We start from the raw sequence: 25,540 nt of genomic DNA on the forward strand, positions 1-25,540 counted from the left end.
CGGTTCGACCACATTAGCCACATCGGGAACAAACTAGCCTCATACCCTGCCGGTAGTAAGGCGTTTTGGACCCTGGCTAAGTCGGTTGAATCGAACTTCTGCCGTCCCTCACTACCGCCGCTGATTAAACCCGATGGGTCGCTGGCACATACTGCCGAAGAGAAGGCAAATTTGTTTGCTTCCCTCTTTGCAGAATCTTCGCGTCTAGATCCTGGTGACGCGCGACCCCCAGCCTGTCCTGATGGATGTGGGTCGAGTATGTTGGATATTCGCATCCATCAGAAGGACGTCCGTAGGGTGTTGCGTAACCTAGACGTGAACAAGGCGAGCGGTCCGGATGGGATACCAGCGATTGTTTTGCGGACATGTGCGCCTGAACTGTCTCCGATCCTGACACGCCTGTTTAGGCTATCTCTTGAGGCTGGTAAGGTGCCGAAGGTATGGAAGCTGGCTAACGTACAGCCCGTTCCCAAAAAGGGTAGTCGTGCTGACCCAGCCAACTATAGACCAATTTCAGTAACGTCCATTCTATGTAAGACAATGGAACGTGTACTGAATACTAAACTCCTGGCATACCTAGAAACTAACGACATCTTAAGTGACCGACAATACGGCTTTCGCCGAAACCGGTCAACTGGAGATCTTCTAGCGTATGCCACCTACATCTAGAGTGAGGCCATTGAGAGGCACGGGGAGGCGCTTGCCGTTTCCCTCGACATCTCGAAGGCTTTTGATAGGGTCTGGCATCATAGCCTTGTTGGTAAGCTTCCCTCCTTCGGCCTGCCTGCTGGTCTGTGTGCTTGGATAGCAGACTTCCTGAGCGACCGATCCATCCAAGTGGTCATCAATGGCTCCTCGTCCGATGAAATGGCTATCAATGCCGGAGTTCCTCAGGGGTCAGTGCTCTCGGCTACATTGTTCTTGTTGCACATAAATGATCTGCTTAAGCCCGGTACCTTTGGGTATGCAGACGACAGTACTGTTGCTGAGAGATACACGTCCAGCGCACGAGCTAGTGGGTCACAAATCCAGTCTCTTCGAGAGGCTATGGTGGGACGCTTGAACTCTTCCTTGGAGGCGGTATCCGCATGGGGCAATGCCAATTTGGTTGAGTTCAATGCTGCTAAGACCCAGGCGTGTCTATTTTCCGCTAAAAGGAGCCAATTCAGCCCTGCTCCTACTTTCCGAGGTGCAGCCGTGCCAATAACCGACTGTCTGGATATTCTTGGTGTTACGCTAACGTCTACCCTCAACTTTGGGCCATTCATTGAAGCAAAAGCCCATCTTGCTGCAAAAAAACTGGGAATCCTCGCAAAGGTCAGACAATACTTCACGCAGGAACAGCTGCTCAAACTTTATCAGGCGCAAGTTCGATCATGCATGGAGTATTGCTCTCATCTTTGGGACGGATCAGCCCGATACCAGCTTGATGCACTCGAGGCAATCGAGAGACGAGCCAAGAGGATCATTGGCAATGACGCACTTGTCGAGTCGAAACTCCAAAGTCTAGAGCACCGACGCCGAGTGGCTAGCCTGTCGGTTTTCTATCGGCTGCATTTCGGGGAGTGTGCGTCGGAATTGCACAATTTAATTCCGCCTAGCCCGTTCCATCATCGGACAACCAGACGTACGGCAACGCGTCATCGTTACATGGTGGATATCCCATCTATACGCACAAAACGTTTTGGGAGTACATTCATTATACGTACAGCTAAGGAATGGAATTCCCTGCCGGAGTCTGTGTTTCCCGAGAGCTACAACCCTGGAATATTTAAATCAAGAGTGAATAGGTTCCTTCTAGGTAAGCGCGCTGCATCGTCGACCGCATCGTCGCTTCCCATCAGGTGAGATAGTGGTCAAGCGTGAACCTATAGTTAATAAAAAAAAAAAAAAAAAAAAGGCGGAAGAAAACATTGGGTGATTCTCCCCCTCAAAAAAGGAGGTTTACATACAGAATCAGGTTGGTACCGCTCGATTGTCTTCCCGTATATACTTTTTTTTATGTAAACTCCTTTACACGGGGTATATTGTAGACATAATTTTGTCAGATTTTCAACATTAATGAAACTAATGGTTCTTTACACTCTTCTCTGTTCTGTGGTTCTTTACTTGACTCCAAAATCGATCCCAAGACTACTTATTTATTAATTAAATGAAGCAGGTTTAATAACCGTGGCTTCTAAAACAGTATGTGAATTGGTGGAATACTACAAAATCCATTAGTCACGTTATATTTAGGCGCTGAGTATATTAAAATAGCTCCCGAATGGTGAGACTCAAATATACAGTCCATTCCGGCTAGTGCTGACTTAAATTTTAATACTCCTTTTGCTATTTTTGTGTACTTTGTAGACAAGAAGATGCTTGAATATAGAATATTCAATAACGTCATGCCTTTTATCCCCGAAGGGGTAGGCAGAGATGCACATTACGACAATTCCCGTTATATTATGTACACCCTTTTTTCACCATTTGTGCTATAGATCCCATGCAATAGGAGGGGGTGATCCTATTGCCATATACTGGGTACAATTCCAGACTCCGTGCTACTTCTCCGACCCGGGAATCGAACCCGAGACCCCTTGTCCTTCAGTCGCACTTGCGACAACTTGACTAACGAGACATTCAATATTCAGTCATTCTAAAAATATAATGTAGTTGTATGTATAGAGTTTTTTCTTGTTTTTGTTAAAAATGTAATTGTAATTTATAAAAGTAAAAATTACAAAATATGTTTCTCCATGTTAACAATATAATAAAACACAACAATACAACAAAATACACAGTAAAGCGATGCAATTACGAATTCAACAAGCGTACTTAGGACTTACTTTATTACCCATCGGTTCGGAGCAATAAAATTGTAATCGAAATCTTGGTTACCTAGATTTTCGAAACTACTTTGGTTATAATGTAGAGGAATTGTAGAAGGGTTATTAAAATATATTACGTTTATAAGTCTTCAAGAAATTGTACAGTACCCTTAGTATGAGTTTGCTTTACGTTTAAAGTAATCGAAACGAGAGCATGTTCGGCGCGAATGAATCGGCCAATGAGAGCGCCGAACGCCCTCTCTTTTCGTTTTCATAGTTTACTCGGCTTGTAATTTTATCTCGATATATTTAAGAAGGGCCGAATTGAAAGTACCCCTAACCGTCGAGCTTGCATGAATGACTTATAACTGTTAAATGAAGCGAAAGAGGTATGAACGATTCGTAGCAATTGGTGTTCTATTGTCTCTGCCCACCCCCGTGGAAGATATGGCGTGAGGTTATGTATTAATGTTTTTTCTAGATCTCTCGTAATTTACATTAGAACGTACAAACGCTTGATTAATGTGACTACAGAATTAATGTGACTGTTTTTTTCTAATCATTCATCTACCTTAAGTAGTCACGGTGATTAATGCTTTTATCACAGAAAGTCTTCAAGTTAGTACCTAACTTTTATTTTTGAGGTCATCCAATGACTTCTCCAGCCATGGACTAGGTAGGAGAGAGTGTCAGATTCTTAGTGACTAAAAACCACCCTGTTCCTACTCCTGCTTTTCGAGCCGGAGACCCAGTAACCCGCTAAGCAGACCACAGTTACAAAACTACAATTTAATCAACTTTTTTGCTGCGTTCTCTAGACACTCAAAATTGGACGTATTACAGTTACATACATACATATTAAAATACAATTGTTTAAAAAAGAAGGGACCATCATCTCAAAAACGTATCTAAAACGACATTTAAATACATTATAAATCTTCCAAAATAGAAGCGAGCTTGAGAAAGATTGGAAACACCATTACTTGCCCATTACAAGACATGTAACAAAAAGGAGGATACCGAGGACTTAGGTACAAGATATTTACAAAAACGATGATAAATCCGAAACTATGGCGGCTCAGACATATAACGAAAATTGAGTAGCTAAAAAATAATGTGAGAAACTTACTATGTTTGTTATGTCTACGAGATCTTTTACTAGGAATGTTATAATCAGAAGTACTAATTCAATGAAGATGTTCACACCCAGTATAGCATATAAGTAGAGTAATAAACTATACTAGTATACTAAGCTAAGCTGCTTGAACTTTCCACTTTAAAAAAACTTCAGACAAGATATATCAAGTCAGAGGGCCTAGTATGAGTTAGTTTTACATTTAATGACATCAAAATGTTACCGCTTTTAACACTCTGATTGGTTGATTCATTGAAGCAAGCCAATTTAGCACGTATGTAGTGTCATCACACATACATAGGTTCTGACTTTGACTAGACATTCATCTTATACATACTTAAAACAAAAACAGACAATAAATCTTCCATCTTTTTTCCACATACATTAATTTCTTTCTTGCTCGAAGAATAAATCGAACCGAACTTTCCGCGGTTTTCTTGTGAAGTGGTCGGAGGCTATAAAACTGTAGTTACGGTATCAATCGCATGAAGGTAGCATGGATCGTTAGGTAACTTGAGTAATGGCCAAGTTATTACCGCTACGGTAATCGTTCTGAAGAAATATTCAGGTTATTTGAATATAAAGATATAAATAAAATGTTCTAAGAAAGTTGTTCTTTTGTGTGAATTAGATTAGTGGAATTGTCTTTGTTGTTTCTTAGTTTTGTTAATAATAGATTATAAATTATGTTTTTAACAGTTGTTAAATATATTGTGAGATTATAGGTACTTTTGTATGGTTAAATATTGAGTTAATTTGCTATTAAAGTACTTAATGATTAATTGACTACGTTGCTATAATGGTAATATGTCAGAACTGTGCGTAAGGCTGCTTTTCCAATAGATATGTGCTATGCTACATTGCTGTGGATGCGCAATTGGCTTATACCAAACGCTACAGCACACAGCTACTTTGCGGCGGCGCATCTTCATAGCACAGATACATAGCTTGGTATCAGTGGAAACGGTCACATAGTTCCACAGCTTAGCTATTACATCTTCGTAGCATACCTACATATTATATTTTTGGTGTAAAAGCAGCCTAATATCGATAATAAATTCTCTAACTAGTCAGAATAGTATCTAGACACAAGGCTTAAAACTACAATAAATAGATTATGTCACTGATTTATTAGAAGTGGTATTACTTCAGACTTTCAGTTATTAAACAGCTCAAATCTGTAATTCAGACTTTCAGTTATTAAACAGCTCAAATCTGTAATTCCATCAACACTATACAGTTAACATACGAACTACTGCAACATATGAAAACATTAATAAATAATTGAAACGTAAATTTAACGAGATTGAAGCGTCATGAGCTAATTGGTCTGCAATGCGATACGTAACAGATTGGGACCGTATTACCGATCATATTAACCTCTCTCGCGGCCCAATGAGCAGTGGTAATCATACTTAATTTCCACTGATAGGCTTTAAATTTCACTAAGAAGTTGATTAATCAGATATAGAAGGAATATCAAATATTTGAAGTCAAAGTCAAAGTTATTTTTTTTATGGAATAAACAGGTAAATGAGCAGACGGATCACCCGATGGTAAGCATTGGCCGCCGCCTATGGACACTCGAAACACCAGAGGCGTTACAAGTGCGTTGCTAGCCTTTTGGGGGTCGGGGCGAAACTCCGCTGCCGCGCCAGATTAGTGCGTGGCGGGACGAGCTCCGGCGCGATCTCATGGCGGAATGGCGGCAACGACTGTCGCAACCGAGGGCTGGGCTCGCTGTCATTGCAGCGATAAGTCCCCTCTTTGAGGAGTGGCTTGAGAGACGCCACGGCGTCCTCACCTACCGCCTGACGCAGGTGCTTACCGGACATGGAAGTTTCGGTAGGTTCCTGTTTCTGATTGGGCGGGAGGAAACGCCCGGGTGTCATCACTGCGAGGACCGTCCTGAGGACACAGTGGAACATACGGTGGCGCTGTGCCCTGCATGGGCTGAGCACCGCCGTGTCCTCAGGGATGTAGTCGGCGACGGCGACCTCTCGCGTCCGGCATTGGTACAAGCCATGGTGCGGAGCGAGGGGGACTGGGATGCCGTCTCCTCCTTCTGCGAAGCAGTCATGCTAGCTAAGGAGGAGGCGGGGCGCGTGAGAGAACGAACCTCCTCACGCCCCAGCCGTCGCGAGAGACACTCCGGGCGTCGGGGATCGCGCGACGATCTCCGGCCACCGTAAGTGCGGGCCTGCGGACGGCGAGCAAGGGTAGTTCGCCGCCCGACCAGAACCAGACCCGTGCGTGCGGCGCGTCGCGTTCCGCGCGCGCCTCAAAGAGCCATCAGACCACCACAGATGGGGCCCAGTAGGGCTGATGTCTAATCCGGAGCTGCGGACAACCTAGCGGGTTTACCGGGGCACCGGCTCGAAAGGCAGGAGAAGGAACGGGGTGGTTTTTAGTCAGTAAGAGTCTGACACTCCCTCTCGCCTCGCCCGAGGCGAGAAAAGTCATTGGATGATTTTCCCCCCTCAAAAAAAAAAAAAAAAAAAAAAAAAAAAAAAAAAAAAAAACTTTTGGGGGTTAGGAATTTGGGGGCTGTTGGCGAATCGAGGATTGGAAAGATTGGGAAGGGGGAATTTGCGCCTCAGGTAACCACACTTAACAACGAAACACAACGCAAGCATTGTTTCACGTCGGTTTTCTGTGAAGCCGTGGTATCACTCCAGTCGAGCCAGCCCATTTAGCCGAAGCATGGCTCACCCACACTTAAAATATAATATTTACAACAATTCTATTAAAAGCATGCTCACACAAAATTGTCACACGTATTCGTACTCGCACAGATGCAAGCGTGCAAAAGTACCTCGTTTGTGAATATTAACGTTGTTGTAATGCATTTCTGACGAGTAAGCTATTTTGTGCAAATGTCCATACAGAGCCGTGTGTCGGTCCAAAATAGCTGCGAGAAACATTTTGCTTAAAAATCGTATGTGAAGGAGATTATTTTTTGGAGAATGTTTTGTGAGTAAAGGAGGAAATGCGATGTGGATTGCTGTAAGATTTGGCTGTGGTGTTGGTTGAGTGGTTGATATTATTGCAGAGAAGCTTGAAATCTAAGATTGTGGCTTAATTCTATGACAATGGGATACGATCATGTGTAAAAGTGCAATATTATAACATACTCTACATTAATATATCTCTGCACTTTCATTAGAAACGCATTCGTCTGTATTATAATAAGTCGTTATAAATAGACTGACTTACATGGGATTGGGGATTGGTGTTAAAAATCATGTTTTTTTAAGTAGTTAGTATGTTGTATGTATACCTCCACAACAGAATACCATTTAGACAATGAAAAACCATTATAACTTGACCTCTCATTTTAAAACTAATCTTCTCAATAAAATGCCAAGTTACATTGGTATAGTATACCTTGATATGCTGCAGTCTTATACTCAAAATAACTAAAAGACGTGTAGAGAAAAATATAAAATTACAAAGCTAACTTAACTGAAAGTAAGCAAGTCACGTGTATAAAGATAAGGGGATCACTTAGCGAAATTCAAACGAGAATTTCTTTTTAAACGTACATATGAAAAGGTATTGAAATATTGTGTTTCTATTGTATTTCCTGTTTTTGTAATGTATTCGTGTGACGTTATAATCGAGGCTGGGGTTCTTTAAAAGGATAAGCAGAGTACGTGATCTTAACAACAATAAAAAAGAAATCAGAACTCGTTTTCCTTGACAAAAAATAATCAGTCAAATCTGCATGATTGTTACGCAGTGTGACTGCGAATTAGATTTCCACAAGGAACAATTCTTTGTGTAATATATTAATTATGGTTCAACTTTTGGGTCTATAAGGTATGTTTGTAAACGTGGCCACGCCTAAAACCTAGTCTTGGGTCATGGTTAAAAAAACAAGATTGGATTTTTAAGGTACACGTCCACAGGTCCATATCGTACGTATCGCACGCAACGGATTTTAGTTTGTCTTGTATAGGAACTCATACAACTGCGTCCACTGATCCGCATCGTACGCACCGCATCATTAGCAACGCCTACATGTGATGCGTACTGATGACGTCATACGGAATGCGTACGATGCGGGCCTATAGCAGCCAATCTTGCAACAAAATTAAAACACGAAAAACAAAAATACAACTTACAAACAGTTATTGCACTAATCACAACCGTATAAAGCACATAATCCAACCTCCATTAATATTTCTTTACAAGTTTACACTGCAAAACACGTTTTTTACGACAGCCAAGTTCCTTCCAAGCAGTAACAAACATTTTATTTTAATTCACAAGAGAATTTAAACTGCTTATAAAACTCCTACATTTCAATGAGTTCTTTTAAAAATATATATTTTATACTACCACGTCGCCCTAGGAACTGTTAAAACTTATAAAAAGATAACTTGGCGGTAGCCATTTTCTTTTGTCTTTGTAAAAGAAAGAAAGAAAAGTGGGTAAACTGTGCTTATAACGGTTTAGCTACAGGCTTTTGTACTGTATAACATCTCTGTATATTTCTATAGAGTGGATCCTGTTTTTAAATAGCTAGTTCTTGTGTGTTTATTTCTGTTAAGAAATATGAGGAGATTTTATTTGTCTTACCGTATTAGGTTGTGTCTTAAGGTTTATGGCCAATTTCAATAACCTATTTATCTGTATATAGATATAATTTGTGTCATTTCCATACAAAATGTGTCAAAATTGTATCTCTAGTAAGCAAATCTGCAGATAGATAGGTTATTAAAATTGACCGTTAATGTGATATAAGGCAATCAGTTGTATAAAGCGCTTCAAGCGTGCAGTCGGCTCCCTGGAAACCGTGGGTCGCGTGTTTACTGACAGTAAGCCGGGCAGCCAAACTGTCTGTCAGACGTAAACAAAAACACCGTTGCATCACGCGCTTCCACCTCGCGGGCGACGCGCCGTAAGCACGCTGACAACGGTAGCCACAATTCAAAACTGCCGAGCCGGATCCGTGCTTGTTAAGTCTGACCCTTAACATAATCAGTTAAATCCTAAAAACAAATAACAAAAACAAATTATACACCAAAAACAACCACCAATTCACTTCGACTTAAAATAATCGAGTAAACCCATCCAACATCACGGTTATTAAACAAAGTAAACCGAGATAATACGTCCGTACATTGTTGAGAGATTCTTCAAAATTCGACACATTTCACGTACAAGTACCTAGAAACCAGTATCGTTATAAAGTAACTTAGTCGTTTGGGGAAACGGCTTCCATTAAAAGTTTTACAAGAAACAAGTATAAAATGTTTTATGAAACACTTTTTGATGCAATATTCCTTTAACGTTATTCCAAAGAATGTTTCGACTAGGTGCTGTAAATGAATCTTGTTATTGAATTTTAAAACGAGGTCTTGTCGGAATTTCATGTTAAGTTTGGGATGTAGCTAAATTATTGATTGGGTTACCTTTTTACTAGGTAGCTAAGTACCTATGCATATTACTTACTTCTACGTATTTGACTACGCCCTGTAGTGACTGTAGTGATAGTGTCATGGTGGCCCGAAGGTTTAAGACCGCTTCTCCTACATGGTGCAGATTTGTAACCTACCAACAGCAAGTACCTATGTGACTTTTTCCAAATTGTCTTAAACGTCCGGGCGTCTAAGAGCCATCACGACTATTTTGACAGAACGACATATGATTTGCAGCGCTTTTTGTCGAATTGATAAAAGTGCGGTAGCTCCAATTTATCTGCTTACTTTAGGGACTTATACAAGTTTTTCTTACATATAGAAGTATACATAGTCCAGCAGTGGACTCCCACAGGCTACTTAATGTTAATGTTGTTGATTCAGCTATAATAAGAGAACTTGAACTTGAATTACATTCACCCTGCCTGTTACACAATAGAACTAAACACACAAATAGTGAGTGTAGTAGCGTTAGTTCATATTTAACCACTCCTTTGAGGAACAACAAGCCTATTATTATACAAAACATTATTATACTATGAGTGCCTCGTTGGTCGAGTGGTCGCAATTGCGACTGCCGGGCAAAGGGTCTCGGATTCGATTCCCGTGTCGGGAAAAATATTACTGGGTTTTTTTTTTCGGTTTTTCGAAATTTCTCAGTAGTAGCACGGAATGAAATGAACGGTCTGGAATTGTGTCCCGTATAAGGCAATAGGCTCACCTCCTATTACATGGGACTTATAAACAAATGGTGAAAAGTGGGTGTACATTGTATAGCGGCATTACATGCCGTAATATGCACCTCTGACTATCCCTTCGGGGATAAAAGGCGTGACGTTGTTTAGTTTAGTTTTATTATTATACTACGTTCCTTCAAAAATCAACATAACTGAAACAAAGCTGAGAAACTAATTCGGACCCAGATCAAATACGCACCTGAGTAGCTAGTAAAAAGTTGTAAAGTAACTTAACTAGAACAACGTGAGAAGTTGGCAAAGACTTGCAAAAGTTACGTACAACGGCGAGTGAAATATTCACACAAAATAAATATTTAAAGCTTCATTTGTACCGCGACTCGGTACTAAATTAATTATTCAAAAACATCTTTTTTTTTCGCTACAATTTCGTGTTGTTCGTTCATTAATTAGAAAGGGTTTGAGGTGCCCATTGCAAAGAAAACCGGTTAATAATTTAACGTGTACCGAACAGTCTTTAATTGAATGTTTTGTTAATTAAAATAGCGATATTATCCAAAGGTTTTCGCTGAAACCCATTTAAAGTGAAATTCATGTGAAATTGAACAATCTCGTTTGGTAACTTTACCCTTTTTCTATGTAATAAAGTCGTAGGTGGTAAATGGTAAATTAAAACGACTTATATATGGTAAATCTTTTCTTACTATATGAGATAGGTTCTGTGATTTATATTTAACTTTTTAAACGAATACCAGTTAAGGCAAATTCATAATTCAGAAGAATTTTTATTTATTTATTTATCTTATTAAAATCTACAGTAGTGTGGCTTTAAATCTGAACACGCCTAACTGTTACGTTTGATGGCAAGATATTTATTACATTAAAAAAACAATTAGGTGCAATATAATCCAAATTATGCTTATCATACTTAAACCCAAAGCATAATGAAACGGATAACTTGAATATCAAAAACTCTAACCAAATAAAATGCCTGTCATTGTATAAATATCAATGTTCATTTCGAGATAATCAAGAAAGAATTTGAGTCAAACATTTGGCAATCGATTTCGCTCAAATCTATAGCTTACATAGCTTGACCAATTATGTAATGACTCGTATACTTACCGTTCATTACCCATGACATAATAACTAAATACTGACTTATAAAAACACAATAATATCCACTAGTAGTCCAGTACCACTGGGCTTTTTTCGGTTTTTTGAAAAATTCTCAGTATTACGAACACACGCACGGAGGCTGGAATTGTGCCCAGTATATTGCAATAGGCTCAGCCCCTATTACATGGGACTTATAAAACGGTGAAAATTGGGTATACATTGTATAGCGGCAATGTGCAACCTCTGCCTACCCTTGAGGATAAAGGCGTGACGTTGCAAAAATAATGTCCGCAAATGCCCTAAGTAAAAATGTATATCTTTTATAAGTTGCAAAGGACAGATGTCGGTCACACTAAGTATGAGACATGACATTCAGCCGTATCTAGTCAAGATTCGGAGCTGACCTCAGTTTAGGCGAAAAAAGGGCCAGGTCATAATCACCCTATTAAACCCTCACATTTGTAGATTAAGGTTTTATTAATAGTGTTAAGGATTGGATATTTTACATTAGATTATACCTGGTTTTTCTGAAAGGGCTGGAGGTATAGTACATCTAATTCTTGCTATTTGAATACTAATAGATATATTAAAGAAAGGCCATATTAAAAGTACCCTTAACCGACGAGCATGCATGAAAAGACTGATGACTGTGGATGAAGCAAAAGAGGTACGAGTATGTAAGATTCGTAGCAATTGCGTTCCATTTTTCTCTACTTACCTCCATGGGAGATAGGCGTGAGGCTATGTATATATTGTCAGTCTATTCTGTGTATGTCTAGTCGCCATTTGACAATGTCCCAAATATTATGAGACTGTTGAAAATGATGTCAAAAATTATGCTTCTGCCATCAAACTCCTTGCTCGTAAGTTACATTTGAGAGTATCGATCTACAACGCCGATGTTATTTATAACTTGCTTCTTTATAATATTTCTTTTATACAATTTACATAATAGACGTAAGGAGTCACTATTTTAATCCCCTTTCAATTGAAACTGCTTTCATCGAGATAGCACCTGCGCTCGGCTGTCTTCTTTCAAAAAAGAAATTCTAAATAAGATATGTATTTCGGGTCGTCTCGTGTTGTAACTTTTTTGGTATCATTGTAGGAGTGACATTAGATTGTGAACATTATTTTTATGTGAGAAGAGTGCAAATTCGAACTTATGTTTGTGGAACGTGATACTGTATTAGCAAATGTGGTTTATATTTAGTGGCACTATCATATCTACAACTATTTCACCCCCTATTACATGAAACTTATAACACAAATGGTCAAAAGTGTGCGTACATTGTATAGCGGCATACATACGTGCCGTGATGTGCACCTCTGCCTACCCCTTCGGTGATAAAATGCGTGACGTTACATAGCTACTAGTATGTCCAATTACGATATACTATGTCATTACTAAAAGGATCAAACCATAATGCAATCATACCACATTATGGTGTAACCACAAACCGACAATCGTAATTACAACTATTCGATTAACGTACGCATATTAATTAATTTCATTAAATAAAGGAAATAACATATAGGTACGTTACTATGCAGAGCCTCTAGCCTAATACCACTAGCGCTTATTTACAGAGAGAGTAGAAAACTCAATTTATGGAGAACCATGCTTTGGCACGAATGGGCCTGTTCGACCGGAGTGACACCATGGCCTCACAGAAAAACGAAGTGAAACAACGCTTGCGTTGTGTTTCGTTGTGTAAGTGAGGTTACCAGAGGCCCAATTACTCCCCGATTCCCCAACAACTCCTAACCCCCAAAAGCCCGGCAACGCAATTGTAACGCCTCTGGTGTTTCAAGTGTCCTAGGCGCCGGCGATTGCGTACCATCAGGTGATCCATTTGCTCGTTTACCGGCTTATTTCATAAAAAAATTATGTCAATCCCATATAATTTCGTTTTCTACTCTATTTATAGACAAGTAACGAATAGATTTCAAGATGACAAACACTAAATGCCTTTTGGCTAGAGGCTGAGGAACGACTTTTGTCTATCTTACTATCTTTACCCAATGGGTCGACTATGACGTCCTTTTATATCATAAAACTTAACATCGATATCCACATGTCGAGTTTCAAACACGAACCATTGGCTCGTAAATATCGTGAACGCTCGATTGGTAAGAGTCGCGACCAAAAAGTTTCGGGGAAATCCTATGTCATGTCAGATGAGGTATGTCCTATACTCGCTTTGAGAGTATTTGTAATGACAGGTTAGAAAAGTTGGCTGTCTGTCTGTTGTCGGTTGAGTAGCTCGTGTTCTTTCTAATGTCTTCTTCTCTTTGATTCCTGAGTTAGACTAAAGGTTGATAGACCTATTTTTGGATTGTTGATTGATCTATTATGTTTGGAGGCAAAGGAAGAAGACTGCCTTGTTGGCCGAGTGGTCGCAAGTGCGATCCCTGGTTGGACAAATGATTGCGGGATTTGTTTTGCAGTTTTTTTTGAAACATTTCTTCTAATTTGATGATATTTTCACGATGCGCACTTACATGTGGCGCGGTTGCTGGACAACCGGCTGCCACGCAACGTGCAGCGTGTTCGATTGCCGCACGAAGCAACTCCTTCTGTTATCCACAAATAGTTTGTGGATTGTTGTTTTTGGTCTGCATGTCATGTGTATATGGACTTGTATGTTTGTACGCACCCGCTCCACAGAATAAAATCGTAGTGTGGGGCAAAGTTATTTAAAAAACATGTGTGTGTAATTCGATATTTTAGTCTTGAACCCTAAATGTAGTCTAGACTAGTATCCATTAAGTTTGTAGTGTCAAAGTTTCAGTGAGTACTCTGTCCTCATGTTATTTGAGTTAATTTCAGCACATTATTGTACCTATGTTTATTTACATATTACTTAATTTCTAGACAAGTAGCTGTCTTTTTAGTCTAGTTGAGTGGTGTCGATTTCTTACTTCTGCTTTTTTAATATTGAAGCCGTGGGCCTTTATTTGTGCACTTTTATTTCGGGAAATGGGGCAGTTAATACTCGTTGGATTATAAGGATACTTCCATCTTAACATACTCATCTTGATAAACAATCGCCGCCGCTTATGGACAACCGAAACACCAGACGCATGAAAAGTGCGTTACTGGCCTTCTGGAGGTTAGGAATTTAAGGTTTGTTGGGTAATCTGTGATTGGGAAGATTAGGCCTCCGGTAGCCTCACTCACACAACACAAGGATTGTTTCACGACGTTTTCTGTGAGGCCGGGGTATCACACATATTATATTATCTATCTCCAGTACGTACAAATTTACATATATCATAGAGTGGCCTAAGTGGCGCGTTATTTTAAGACGTTATTAGAAACACCCACTTTACCATCTAGAATTATCGGTATACTATAAATATATAACACATAACATTAAGTTTGCTTAACACATATATTATCATAACTATACAAGGCAATACACTCCTCTATTATAAGGAGTGTTGATTTTATAAGTTTGCCTAATGAAGAAACCTTGTTGCTACTAAATTGTGAGCTCTATAATATATGTTTGTGTTTATGTTTCTAGTATGTTGTTGAAGAGTTTCTTTGGAAACTTTATATAGCTGTTTATTAGTTTTACTATTAAAAATAAAGATTCTGCCAACAACTTTGCCCGTGTTCCCGTAGAATAGAAAGTCAGCTAGGGGCTGACTTTCCACTACCTCCTCCTCAAACCCTATTATCAAGTCAACTTATACCCTGTCTGTATACCAAATTTCATTAAAATTCGTTCAGTAACTTCAACATGATTGACGTATAAACATCCAAACATTCAAACAAACAAACTTTTACATTTATAATATTAGTGTGATGATCAGACAGAAATATCCTTATCGATAGCCACAAGCTCTTTTTTATGGTGTAAGTCGGTAAACGAGCAGACGGATAATCCGATACATACATAAATACACGTAAAACTAAATAGTTTTTAAACTAATTGGTTAAATAGATTTTTTTAGGAATACAAAAAAGTAATACAGTTTTAAAGAAACATGCAATGTCTTGGTAGCCAGAAGGTACCATTATGGTGCGCACTTTGAAGCTAATGTTAATATCAGGCGGCTCTTAGCTCTATGAAAGGGATAGACCCTTGATGCTATAGCTACATAGCTACGGATATAGGAGGCTCCTAAATCGTGGTCCCTTCGAATGATGAACGGCCTGGAATATTGATGCTTGGTTTTGGATTCGATTTATAGGTGAGTTAGGCGTTCGTTGCTAGGTTTTAGTCAACTAATGCTAGAAACAGAAGGTCTGGTATTACAATTTAAATTACTTTTCAATAGTAATTAGTATTCACACGTCACATCAACAGCCTATTAGTGGCCATTACCGACCAAAGACCTCTTCTCACACGGAGAAGGTAAGTAAGTAGGGCAATAATGACCACTCTTGCTCAATGCGTGTTGACGATTTCAATCTTAAAATTAGAAATTATTAGCCCAGTTTTCCTCACGATGTTTTCCTTTACACAGTCAAATGGTGTCTAAATAATCTTTAGAAATTAAATATAACTTGGATAAAGCCACATCGGTATTTGCCGTTGGTCGGTTTCGAACCCGCACCCTCATGCATGAAAAGCGGACATCTTAAACCTACAGACCACCACGACGTAATTATTATTGTACGACTTAGTATTACAACTCATATTTTAAAAAACCAATTAAGCACAATTTTCTGCTCCAGAAATATCCACAATTCAAATAAATTCAAGGGATCGGAAAACATACTGTGTACCCGATTATTATCCTAAAGAAGGTTGAAGTCAAAAGCGAATATTTTACGGGGCTTATCTGAAATGTATGCAGTGGATTAGCTTCTGTGAAATTTCATCCCTGTCCTATCCCGAATCGTTGGATATTCGGTAAATATGGCAAGGAAGATTAGTTTGAAATTCGCCTTTGGCCTTTTCGTATCGTCAAATACTCATTGACTTTCAAGACATCAAGTGCTGACTGCCGTACTCAGAGTCATTTAATGATTACTTGAACTTTTCCATAATACCGATTATGTTCCGAAAACAATTGCTAAGGACTGGGTTAAGTAACCATTAAATGACTCTGAGTACTGCAGTAAGCCAGCTTTAACTAACGTGTGTGAATTTTATTACATCATATCTTTACAACTCCTCTTATTCCTTGAAAACGGTACTTAGACAAAGGCGCAATAAAAGTTAAGTCTCATTGAAGGAACTACTTTAGAAAAAATAAATAAAAGAACATTTTTGAACAGCAAACTCAAAACACTTAGTTCAAAGCGTAGAAAACAAAAAGAAACCCTACTTTCTATAGTTGCACCGTTGTCTACCACAGAACTTAAGAGAGAACTGAGACAAATTATCCCCCAACATTTACTTTAACTACTATAGTTCAAATAAACTGTCCGCTAGTTCTTACCGCAACCGAAGAGCACAGAGTCTTTCCTAACAAAACTTAAATTGACTTACACGAAAATTTACAAGAAAAAGCAACGAGCTTCCCTAAGAGACAAAATTAGATAACGTACAATGAGTTCAAGATGTGGTTTCAGAACTTGTTGCTTGACTAAGGTAAACTATTTTGTCATGAATTAAGGTCCAGTCCCCTCAGTAGTTGTTCAAGTTCTAAATTGACGCTAGCAGCTAAGTTTCTACTTTGCATAGTGACTAACAAAAGTTGTTTAAGACTAGACAATGTTTAACTAAGATTTGAGACTAGATACAAAGCTTTTTAGAAAATGTTATAAGTTAAACTAACTTTAAATTGATTTAATATATCACGTACACATGGTTATGTTTTTTTGAGGGGGACAAAATCATCCAATGACTTCTGTCGTCTTGGGCAAAGCAAGAAAGAGTATCAGACTCCTACTGAGTAAATGCTATCTCGTTCCTACTCCTGCTTTTCGAGTCGGAGCCCCGATAAACTCGCTAGGTATTCCGCAGTTACGAATCAGGCATTAGCCCTAATGGGTCCATCTGTGGTGGTCTGATGGCTCAGTGAGACGCGCGCAGATTATACACACGTAAGATGAAATCAATCAAGAAATGAACGATATTTTTTTAGAAACATACATTTTTCTATGTCCAAAACACACTAAGCAACAATTTGACGGTTCCCCGAATAATTTCGCCACAATTTTCTGTTTCTTTATATATTTTTTAAACGTCCAGAACATTCCATCAGTCCGTTTTATTACAGGGCACGTTGAGTGACTCACAAAGCTACGGACTTTTCCTAGTTCTTGAATGTCTGCATATCAACGTCAGGCCGTAATATTAGTTAGACATATTTCCTTTGGACTAGACATTCTAGGCAAAGAATGACGGGATTGATGTTGAATTGTTTGTATAGCAGAAGTTATTTAGCTTTTTTGTGGTATAAGCCGGTAACCGAGCTGACGGATCACCTGATGGTAAGCAATCGCCACTGCTCATGGACACGTGAAATACCAGAGTCGTTGCAAGTGCGCTGCCAGCCCTTTGAGTGTGGTTAGGAATTTAAGGATTGTTGGGGAATCGGGGATTGGGAAGGGGGTAATTGGGCCTCTGGTTACACAATGAAACACAACACTACCGTTGTTTACTGTCGGTATCGTCTTTTTTCAGAAACATGGCTCTTCCACACTCAGCTTAGCTGTTTAGAAAGAGCAAAATTAAAGAAATCATTTTATGTAATCAGAGCACTAATTGTTAACGTCGTCGACAACTTGAGTATGAGCTTATACGCAAGAGGGTTTAGTTATATCTACACTTAAAATGTTCAGGTTTATCAGAGAGCGCAGGTGCTCAATTATAATGGATTTTTTTTTTGTGTGTGTGTTATTATTTCAATGACTTCACATGTAATATCTAAAGTAGCTAATATTTTATTTAACGACTTTTTTGACTAAATTTAAAGTGTCTGAAAACGTTTTAGCCGCGTCATGTTTTATAGTTCAATATTCTATGTATAAATTAATAAACAAGCATTTAAGTTAGAAACTTTAGCTGTATTTCAAAACTTTGAATATTTAATCATTTGAAAGAAGCTGACGTAAATGCCAACATATATATTTGTGTGTACAAAACTATATATTAGGTGTTATAATATTGTAATTTCAAATTTGAAACAGTTTACAATTGTTTTTTTTTTGGAAGGGTAAAATCGTTCAATGACTTCTCCCGCCTTGGGCGAGGCGAGTGGGAGCGTCAGTCTCTTACTGACTAAAAACGACCCCGTTCCTACTCCTGCTTTTCGAGGCGGAGCCCTGGTAAACCCACTAAGTAGTCCGCAGCTTCGGAAGATTTCAATAGTTAACACCTTATTTTTAATTACAAATTACAGTTAAAACAAAACTCTAATTCGGACACAGTAAGATTAAAATACAACAGCATTTAAAACTCACAATCGACACCCTTCCTCATTAAATCGAATATATTTTAGAAGCTCACTCAAAACGGTTCTCAAATCTTGATGGCTCTAAGGACCAGGAATAACAATATCTTTTATGATTTTGGATACGCGCCGATGTTATGATTATATTAGTGGTAGTTTCGCGGATCATCGCCCTTGAGTATACATTCGTTACACCCTATTGACGAGAATCAACTACGTAGAAAGTTTTCAAAATAATTCTTGCTATTTTTGGGATTGGTTCAAGGTCATCGTCTTCTAGTGGTGTGTAGTTATTTAATGTTTTATTTTTATACTATGTACCTATAGTTTTTTTATAGTATATACACCCAAACAATATAGGACAAAGAGCTGCTCCGTGCGGGAGCCGGTTGCCCAGCTACCGCGACAATCTAACTTACTGACTAAAGACCACGTTCTTTCTCCTGCTTTGCCCCGGTAACCCGCTAAGCAGTTCGCAGCTCCTGGTTATTTTCTAGGCTAAGCTGCTAATAAAATAGTTTATTAAGCTAGTTGTCTGCGACAAATACAATTTATCTCTTGAAGAAAATAATAGTCACCACGAAAACAACTCTTATTACTTCACAAAAAAGTCCATAATATCTAAATTACAATGAATATGTATCATCTTGTTCAACCAGCTCTACTAACTAGCCTTGTATTTCACCAGCAATTCTATTTACAAATTGGAATCTTAATTTAAATATTAAACCTTACAAAGCATTTGTAAATGAACCTTTATTGTACTTGGACCTAGAACCGCATAAATAAATACCCATTGTACTAAGAGCTTGGAACCCCAAAATCGAACTTTCGAAAAAGACAAATAGGTTTCCAAAGTTAATCTTGAACCATTCAATCTATCTAGATTTGCATGAAATTAATCAATGAGACCCCAATAACTAGACAGACAAACAGATTTAAGATCTTTGTTTACGCAGAGTCTGAAATCGCCTACATTGATCACAAATAACCCGATCCAATTTTGATTTCAATGCAAATTAGAATGTTTGCCAAATTGAGTTATAAGGAAAGCAAGAATTAATTCTATACTACAACTTCAACGTATAAGTATTTAACTGAAAACGTTACGTAAATGTATTTAAATGTAAGAGAGAGTCATACTTCGGCAGAAAGGGCCGACACGACCGGAGCCTCATAGAAAACCGACGTGAACAAACGCGTTGTGTTGACTGAGGTTACCTGAAGCCCAAAGCCTAACCTAACCTAACCTCCAAAAGCCGGCAACGCATTTGTAATACCTTTGGTGTTTAGAGAGTCCATGGGCAGCGCCGATTGCCTACAGGACGATCAGGTGATCCGTCTGCTCGTTTACCGGCTTATACAATAAAAAAAACAAGTTTAAACTATTAATTATTTCCCGATTATATTATAAAAGGTTTAAATGCTATCATAATGATCTGAACAATCGGTTTGGTAAAGCAGTAAAGTAAACGATTATGAGCGAAACTTAGGACATTTAAAAAAGTCGGTCTTTTGAGTCGGTTTGAATAATATTAGGTAGAAAGGTTTTGGTTTAGCTTCCATAATCAAACGAGTGAATGAAGATTTACAATTCAGTTGTCAGCCACTCAAATATTAATTAATATTAACGAAGCTTAGTTATCAAAATCACACAATATATTAAACTAAATTATACATCCATACACTTTAACACAAAACATTAGCATGACACACATGATTATAACAAAACAATTGAGTCAGACACTTCTACAATATAATTATATTATCCAAAACACGCAGTAAATTAAATTCCGCTCCAATGAATTTACAAACCACAATTCAAATTACGACATCAACGAACAAATTCACAGTCCAATAAAAACATTCACATTTACACCGTAAAATGTCCTTAAAAACATAAAACTGCGGAAACACATCAATCACTTTTCCTCCCCCCTCTATATTTACATTCAACGAGGTTACAACACTATTAATCCAATTGACAGTCACTAAAAGCCCGAAGGCGGTCACGATAGCCCTCCTGATGGCTGTAACGATTTCCGTTATCGTTAACACCCGTCAAAAACACGCTAACGTTAACGATCTCCGTTAAATTCCGTTATTGCTTGAGGGTGTTAGGAATCTTTTGTTGAGTTCTGCAGAACACGGTTGTATTATACAGGTTGTTGTAATTGTCGCCGCAATAAAAGCATTATTCTGATGGAGATTCTGATTGTGATAGAGATATTAAAAGTAATTATAGTCTATATTGTACAGGTTGTTCCATTTTTAGTGTCCTTTGTGGTTGGTGTTAGAGAATTTGCATGAATCGTTGGTACATGGATACAATGGTATTAGTTAAAGACTTGTTACGATAAGAGTGAGTTAACACGACAATAAAATACATTAGCTACTTTAATTTTTTAGGGAGCCCTTACGATGTCATGTTATGTAAGATAATTTATTATAGTATATAGTTCCCAGATTTATCGACAAACATACATACTTACCCAATCGCGAACGCTGCAACTCCTGTAAGCCACAATCTACAGTAGATACAACCTTGAAAACACCCTGAATTCCGGTGCGTCCTAGGGAAATGAATATCTGTCTCCGAGACCCCTTGTCCGGCAGTCGCACTTGCGACTACTCGACCAACGAGGGAGTCTAGAATTGTGCCCAGTGTATGGCAATAGGCTCACCACCTATTACATGGGACTAATAACACAAATGGTGAAAAGTGTGTGTACATTGTATAGCTGCATTAAATGCCGTAATGTGTGCACCTCTGCCTACTCCTTCGGGGATAAAAAGCGTGACGTTGCATATTATCATACAACCTGTATATTTCACTAATAAATGTAACACAGCGATTGTGTCGCCCTCTACATGTTTGAGTACAGTGTCACCCCTGTTGTTGATTCTATTTCATTGTACCAATAAAGATTTTTGTTTACGTCCCACTAGTCGTAAACTGTTGCAAAATTATCTTCGTAATATTAATATTAGTTATTTATTGGTATTTTGTCTCGCTTTCCCATAACTGTTATATTGGAAGCGTTCAGCAGTTCGGTTAGTGAACAAAAATTTTAAATACGTAGATACTGCGCGTTTATTTTTAGTAATGACAGTTTTTTTTGTCTAAATGTATTTTTTTCAGTTCTGGACCAACATAATTATTTTTATTTTCATTAAATCAAAAAATAAAAACTTAGGTCAATAAGTTATAAATAAATATGTACAATTTACAATAATTTTAATGTAAAACAAATAAAAAAATATCTAACACATTGAACGCCGTGGTGGTGATCACCGGTGACCGATGTTTACGGACGATTTGCCTTCAACAGTTTTCTATTGGCAGTCAAAGACTTAAAATCCTCCATTAGACGTCAAGGGATTCGTCCGCATCACTGTCACCGGGAAACGTTCCCAGAACTCTGGCCACATAGCCACGTTGAATGGCAATGCTTATCCTCTGACCGAAGACATACCCAGCCTTCTGGTCACGTATAGACTCCATAATAACTTCCTCAAATTCTCAAACACTCACCATTTAAATAAACTCTCACTAATTACTAACCAAAAAGGTTTAAGCAAGTAAACGGACACTTTAACGAAACACATCACCACGATTTACCTAACACAAACAAAACGGTGGTTGGCTGTGTTCCCCATTATTTTGACGTTAACGCCACCCTTGAGACGTGGGTTAGGAAATTAACTGTACGTTAATCCGCTAGTTAGTTAACCGATATAATTGGAATTTGACCGCATTTTGATAGTTATTATACCTAAGTTGGTTTAAATTGGTGGTTTGTTTAACCTTGTATAAGTTTTGCGGTAGTGTTGGTCTTAGCGATTTGAAAGTCAAATAAAATTATGTTTTTAATTTGGATGTATGTATGTATCGTCACGTCTTTTATCCCTGCCTTTTAAGCCGAGGTGTACATTAAGACATGTAATGTTACTGTACAATGTACACCCAATTTTCATAATTTGTGTTATAAGTCTCATGTAATAGGGGGTGAGCCTATTGCCATAATTATACTGGGCACAACCCCAGACTCCGTGCTAGTTCAGACCACCAAATGACCACTTATATACTGTTGATAATGATAATGATGTTTGTTTCTTTGTATGTACTCTTTGACTGCCAATAGAAAACTGTTGAAGGCAAATCCTCCGCTAACGTCGGTCACCGGTGACCACCACGGCGTTCAATGTGTTAATATCTATAAAAGTTTATTCAAGCCTAACTTTTGACCTTGAAGACAACATGGTATAGTGATAGTCATGACATCATTTAATTCATTGGTAAGTACTTACTATGCAAAGTACGCTCGCTTATTCATAATTTTTCCTCAAGAGACCTATATTCCAAATTAAATTCGTGATTCACATCAAAACGTGATGTTCTGGTTTTCATTAAAAGCCCCGTTACCCATATTTTAATTGGTTCCTTTTAAATTATTATAAAGTAAAAATTAATACTAATGCATGTTGAGTGATCATTTTGACTACCGTTTCGAAAAATAATATTATTATATTTATTTGAAGATATATCAACGTTAAATGTACGTTAAGTAATTATATTACATCTTCGCCATACATATAATAGGTACTTGTCAAAGATATAACGAGAAACACATTATTAGGTTATGTTATGGAATATTCAAAAACCGTAAAAGCTTCCTGATCCAATATGACCGATTTTAAGGGTCTATTTTTCGCTCGCAGTGGAAAATGAAAATTTTACAATTTAAGTTTTAGAATACTGCTGCTTAGGTTTTTGTGTGATATGTACTGTAAATATCTTTTTTATCTTTTTTGCGTAAAAAAATATAAAAATACACATTATTTAGAGTAAACTACGGTTTACGTTTTTTTTTTTGAGAATAAAAAGCATAATACGGTACAATTAAATATAATAAAATATATTAAGCATTTCCGTAACGTAAGCTAAATATGTTCCCATACTTAATTGCGTCACAAATTACGCACGTATGTCATTATGTCCTTTGAGTACGAATCATTTGAGTCTGTTTCTCCATAAAGCTGGTTTCGGGTTATGCCACGGATAATCAACTGATTAACTTAACGTGTATGGTTACGTTCGCTTCAAAACGTTGTCGACATACATTAAATTTATGTAAAGCACTTGTTTCGGAAATGTTTTTGTTAAGGAAATTGTTGATATTATACGTATGAAGGTGAAGCCTTCCATTATAACTGGCATTTATGTTATCAGACCTGTGTAATAAGGGAGTTTATTACATACTGGGTATAATTTAATGCTTCATGATATCACTGGAAACAGACTCAAAATCTTACTAAGGTAGGCGTAAAGGATCTTGGTTCTATATATTTTTGGTGGTTTTCTAAAAGTGCCAACGACAAAAAATGCTCTATATCGTTAGAAATAGACATTTGGAACAATACTAATATGGCACGTAAAATTATAGAATCCAAGATTATTCTTAATTTTACATTTTTCATGCAATTTTTGCCTTCTAATGATAGGAAATATACAAAATAACTATTGATAGTGCAAGTATTTAGTATTTGAGGCTATGGTGATCTTAACTCGAAAAGATTTCTCCGTAGTTCTTTTTTTGGTAGAGAATCTTCGTCCTGGGTGAAGGAGGAAGGAGTGCCAGACTCTTACTAATAATTAATAGACACACATAAGAGAGTTACTACTACGTTGCTGATAATCGACGCGCTTGTTACACGAGTAAGAGATTGATGTTTAAAAATGATCTCAGTTTAAAAAAGAGCGTTTCTGCCCGGTCCCTGACAAACACGTAGTCCCTTTATTAGTCTCAAGGGAATTCAATATAAAAAAAAAAACTTGTGTAACAAGCACGAACTGTACATAGCAGTAATAGTCAAGAGACAAAAAAAAACTAAGCTGTAAAGAATCCAAAGAACATTCGAGCAGGTTTGCCAAAAAAATTGTAAACCCAATTCAAGAACTTAGTTCGATATTGGCACATGTCCAAAGGCATTCGATTTAATATTTCTCAGAGTTCAGGTATATTCGTATCACCTGAGACCTTTATGTATTCAAGTCAGGAAAACTTTGAAACTTATCTAAACATTACACGTTTGTTCCCTAAGGGTGTAAGCACAGAACGTTGGTGTTGCAAATAAAATGTATGATTCGGAAATAAAAGTATAAAATATTAGTATGTTTCTGATCCAGTGTTCCGTCTCCTGGGATGTAGGTACGAGTATAGAAAGCTAAGCTATTTTTACACAATATGAACTCTTTGATGAAGAATTGTATTTTTAGGTATATTTGACTGGCTCCTTGCTTGAATGACAGTAATGAGCGAACGTCGAAAATTATTGTTGTTTTCTATTGTTTTTTTTTAAACTTTCGGATTTTCCTCAGTAATAGGTACCTCAGAGTCTGAAATTGTGACCATTATATGGTAATAGACTCACGTTCTTTTACTTGGCACTTATATGTAACTAGGAAAAAGTGAATGCTATGTTAAATTTATACGAAATTCTATTTATCACTTTGAAAAAATGATCGTTAAATGTTTTTATAATTAGACTTATTGTAATAGATAGATAGCATTTTAATATCGAATTGTTCTAGAATTTCTTAATTAGAAACTTGATACTACATTTCTCAATTATTTATACGAATTTGAACCTTGTGTTCAACATTTAATTATACGCTTTGACTAACGAAGCAAATAAGATAAAAGTAGTTTCTTTTTTGTATAAGAAGTCAATAAAGATAATCTATTTCTTTTTATCTTACATCAATTAATCAATTTAAGTAGGGAAGTGAAAAGAAAAGAAAAACAGAAGTAAATACTGGCTTAAGTGATTGTAATATTTTTCTTATGTTACGATATGAGGATGTCGGCGTAAGTGACACGGTTCAAATTACAATAATTTGAACCGTGTCACTTACGCTTTAAAATGTAATTTCGAAGGAACATTATGTTTCCTCTCTCTGTTAAGTGTAATACACTTGGGTTTTAT

General features: G+C 37.6%; 2 protein-coding genes across 2 annotated transcripts in view; both read left to right on the forward strand.

Annotated features, from left to right (window-relative positions):
- Positions 1–25,540, forward strand: part of LOC118274152 (hemicentin-2) — a 150,568-nt gene that overhangs the window by 13,531 nt on the left and 111,497 nt on the right. The gene's annotated exons all lie outside the window — the stretch shown is intronic.
- On the forward strand, positions 868–6,452 carry LOC126912962 (uncharacterized). Its single transcript, XM_050707580.1, has 2 exons — positions 868–1,567; positions 5,647–6,452. The coding sequence occupies exons 1-2, from the start codon at positions 868–870 to the stop codon at positions 6,138–6,140; spliced, it is 1,194 nt and encodes a 397-aa protein (XP_050563537.1). The 3' UTR covers positions 6,141–6,452.

Source organism: Spodoptera frugiperda, chromosome 3 (assembly GCF_023101765.2).
Source record: "Spodoptera frugiperda isolate SF20-4 chromosome 3, AGI-APGP_CSIRO_Sfru_2.0, whole genome shotgun sequence".
Taxonomy (NCBI): Eukaryota; Metazoa; Arthropoda; class Insecta; order Lepidoptera; family Noctuidae; genus Spodoptera; species Spodoptera frugiperda.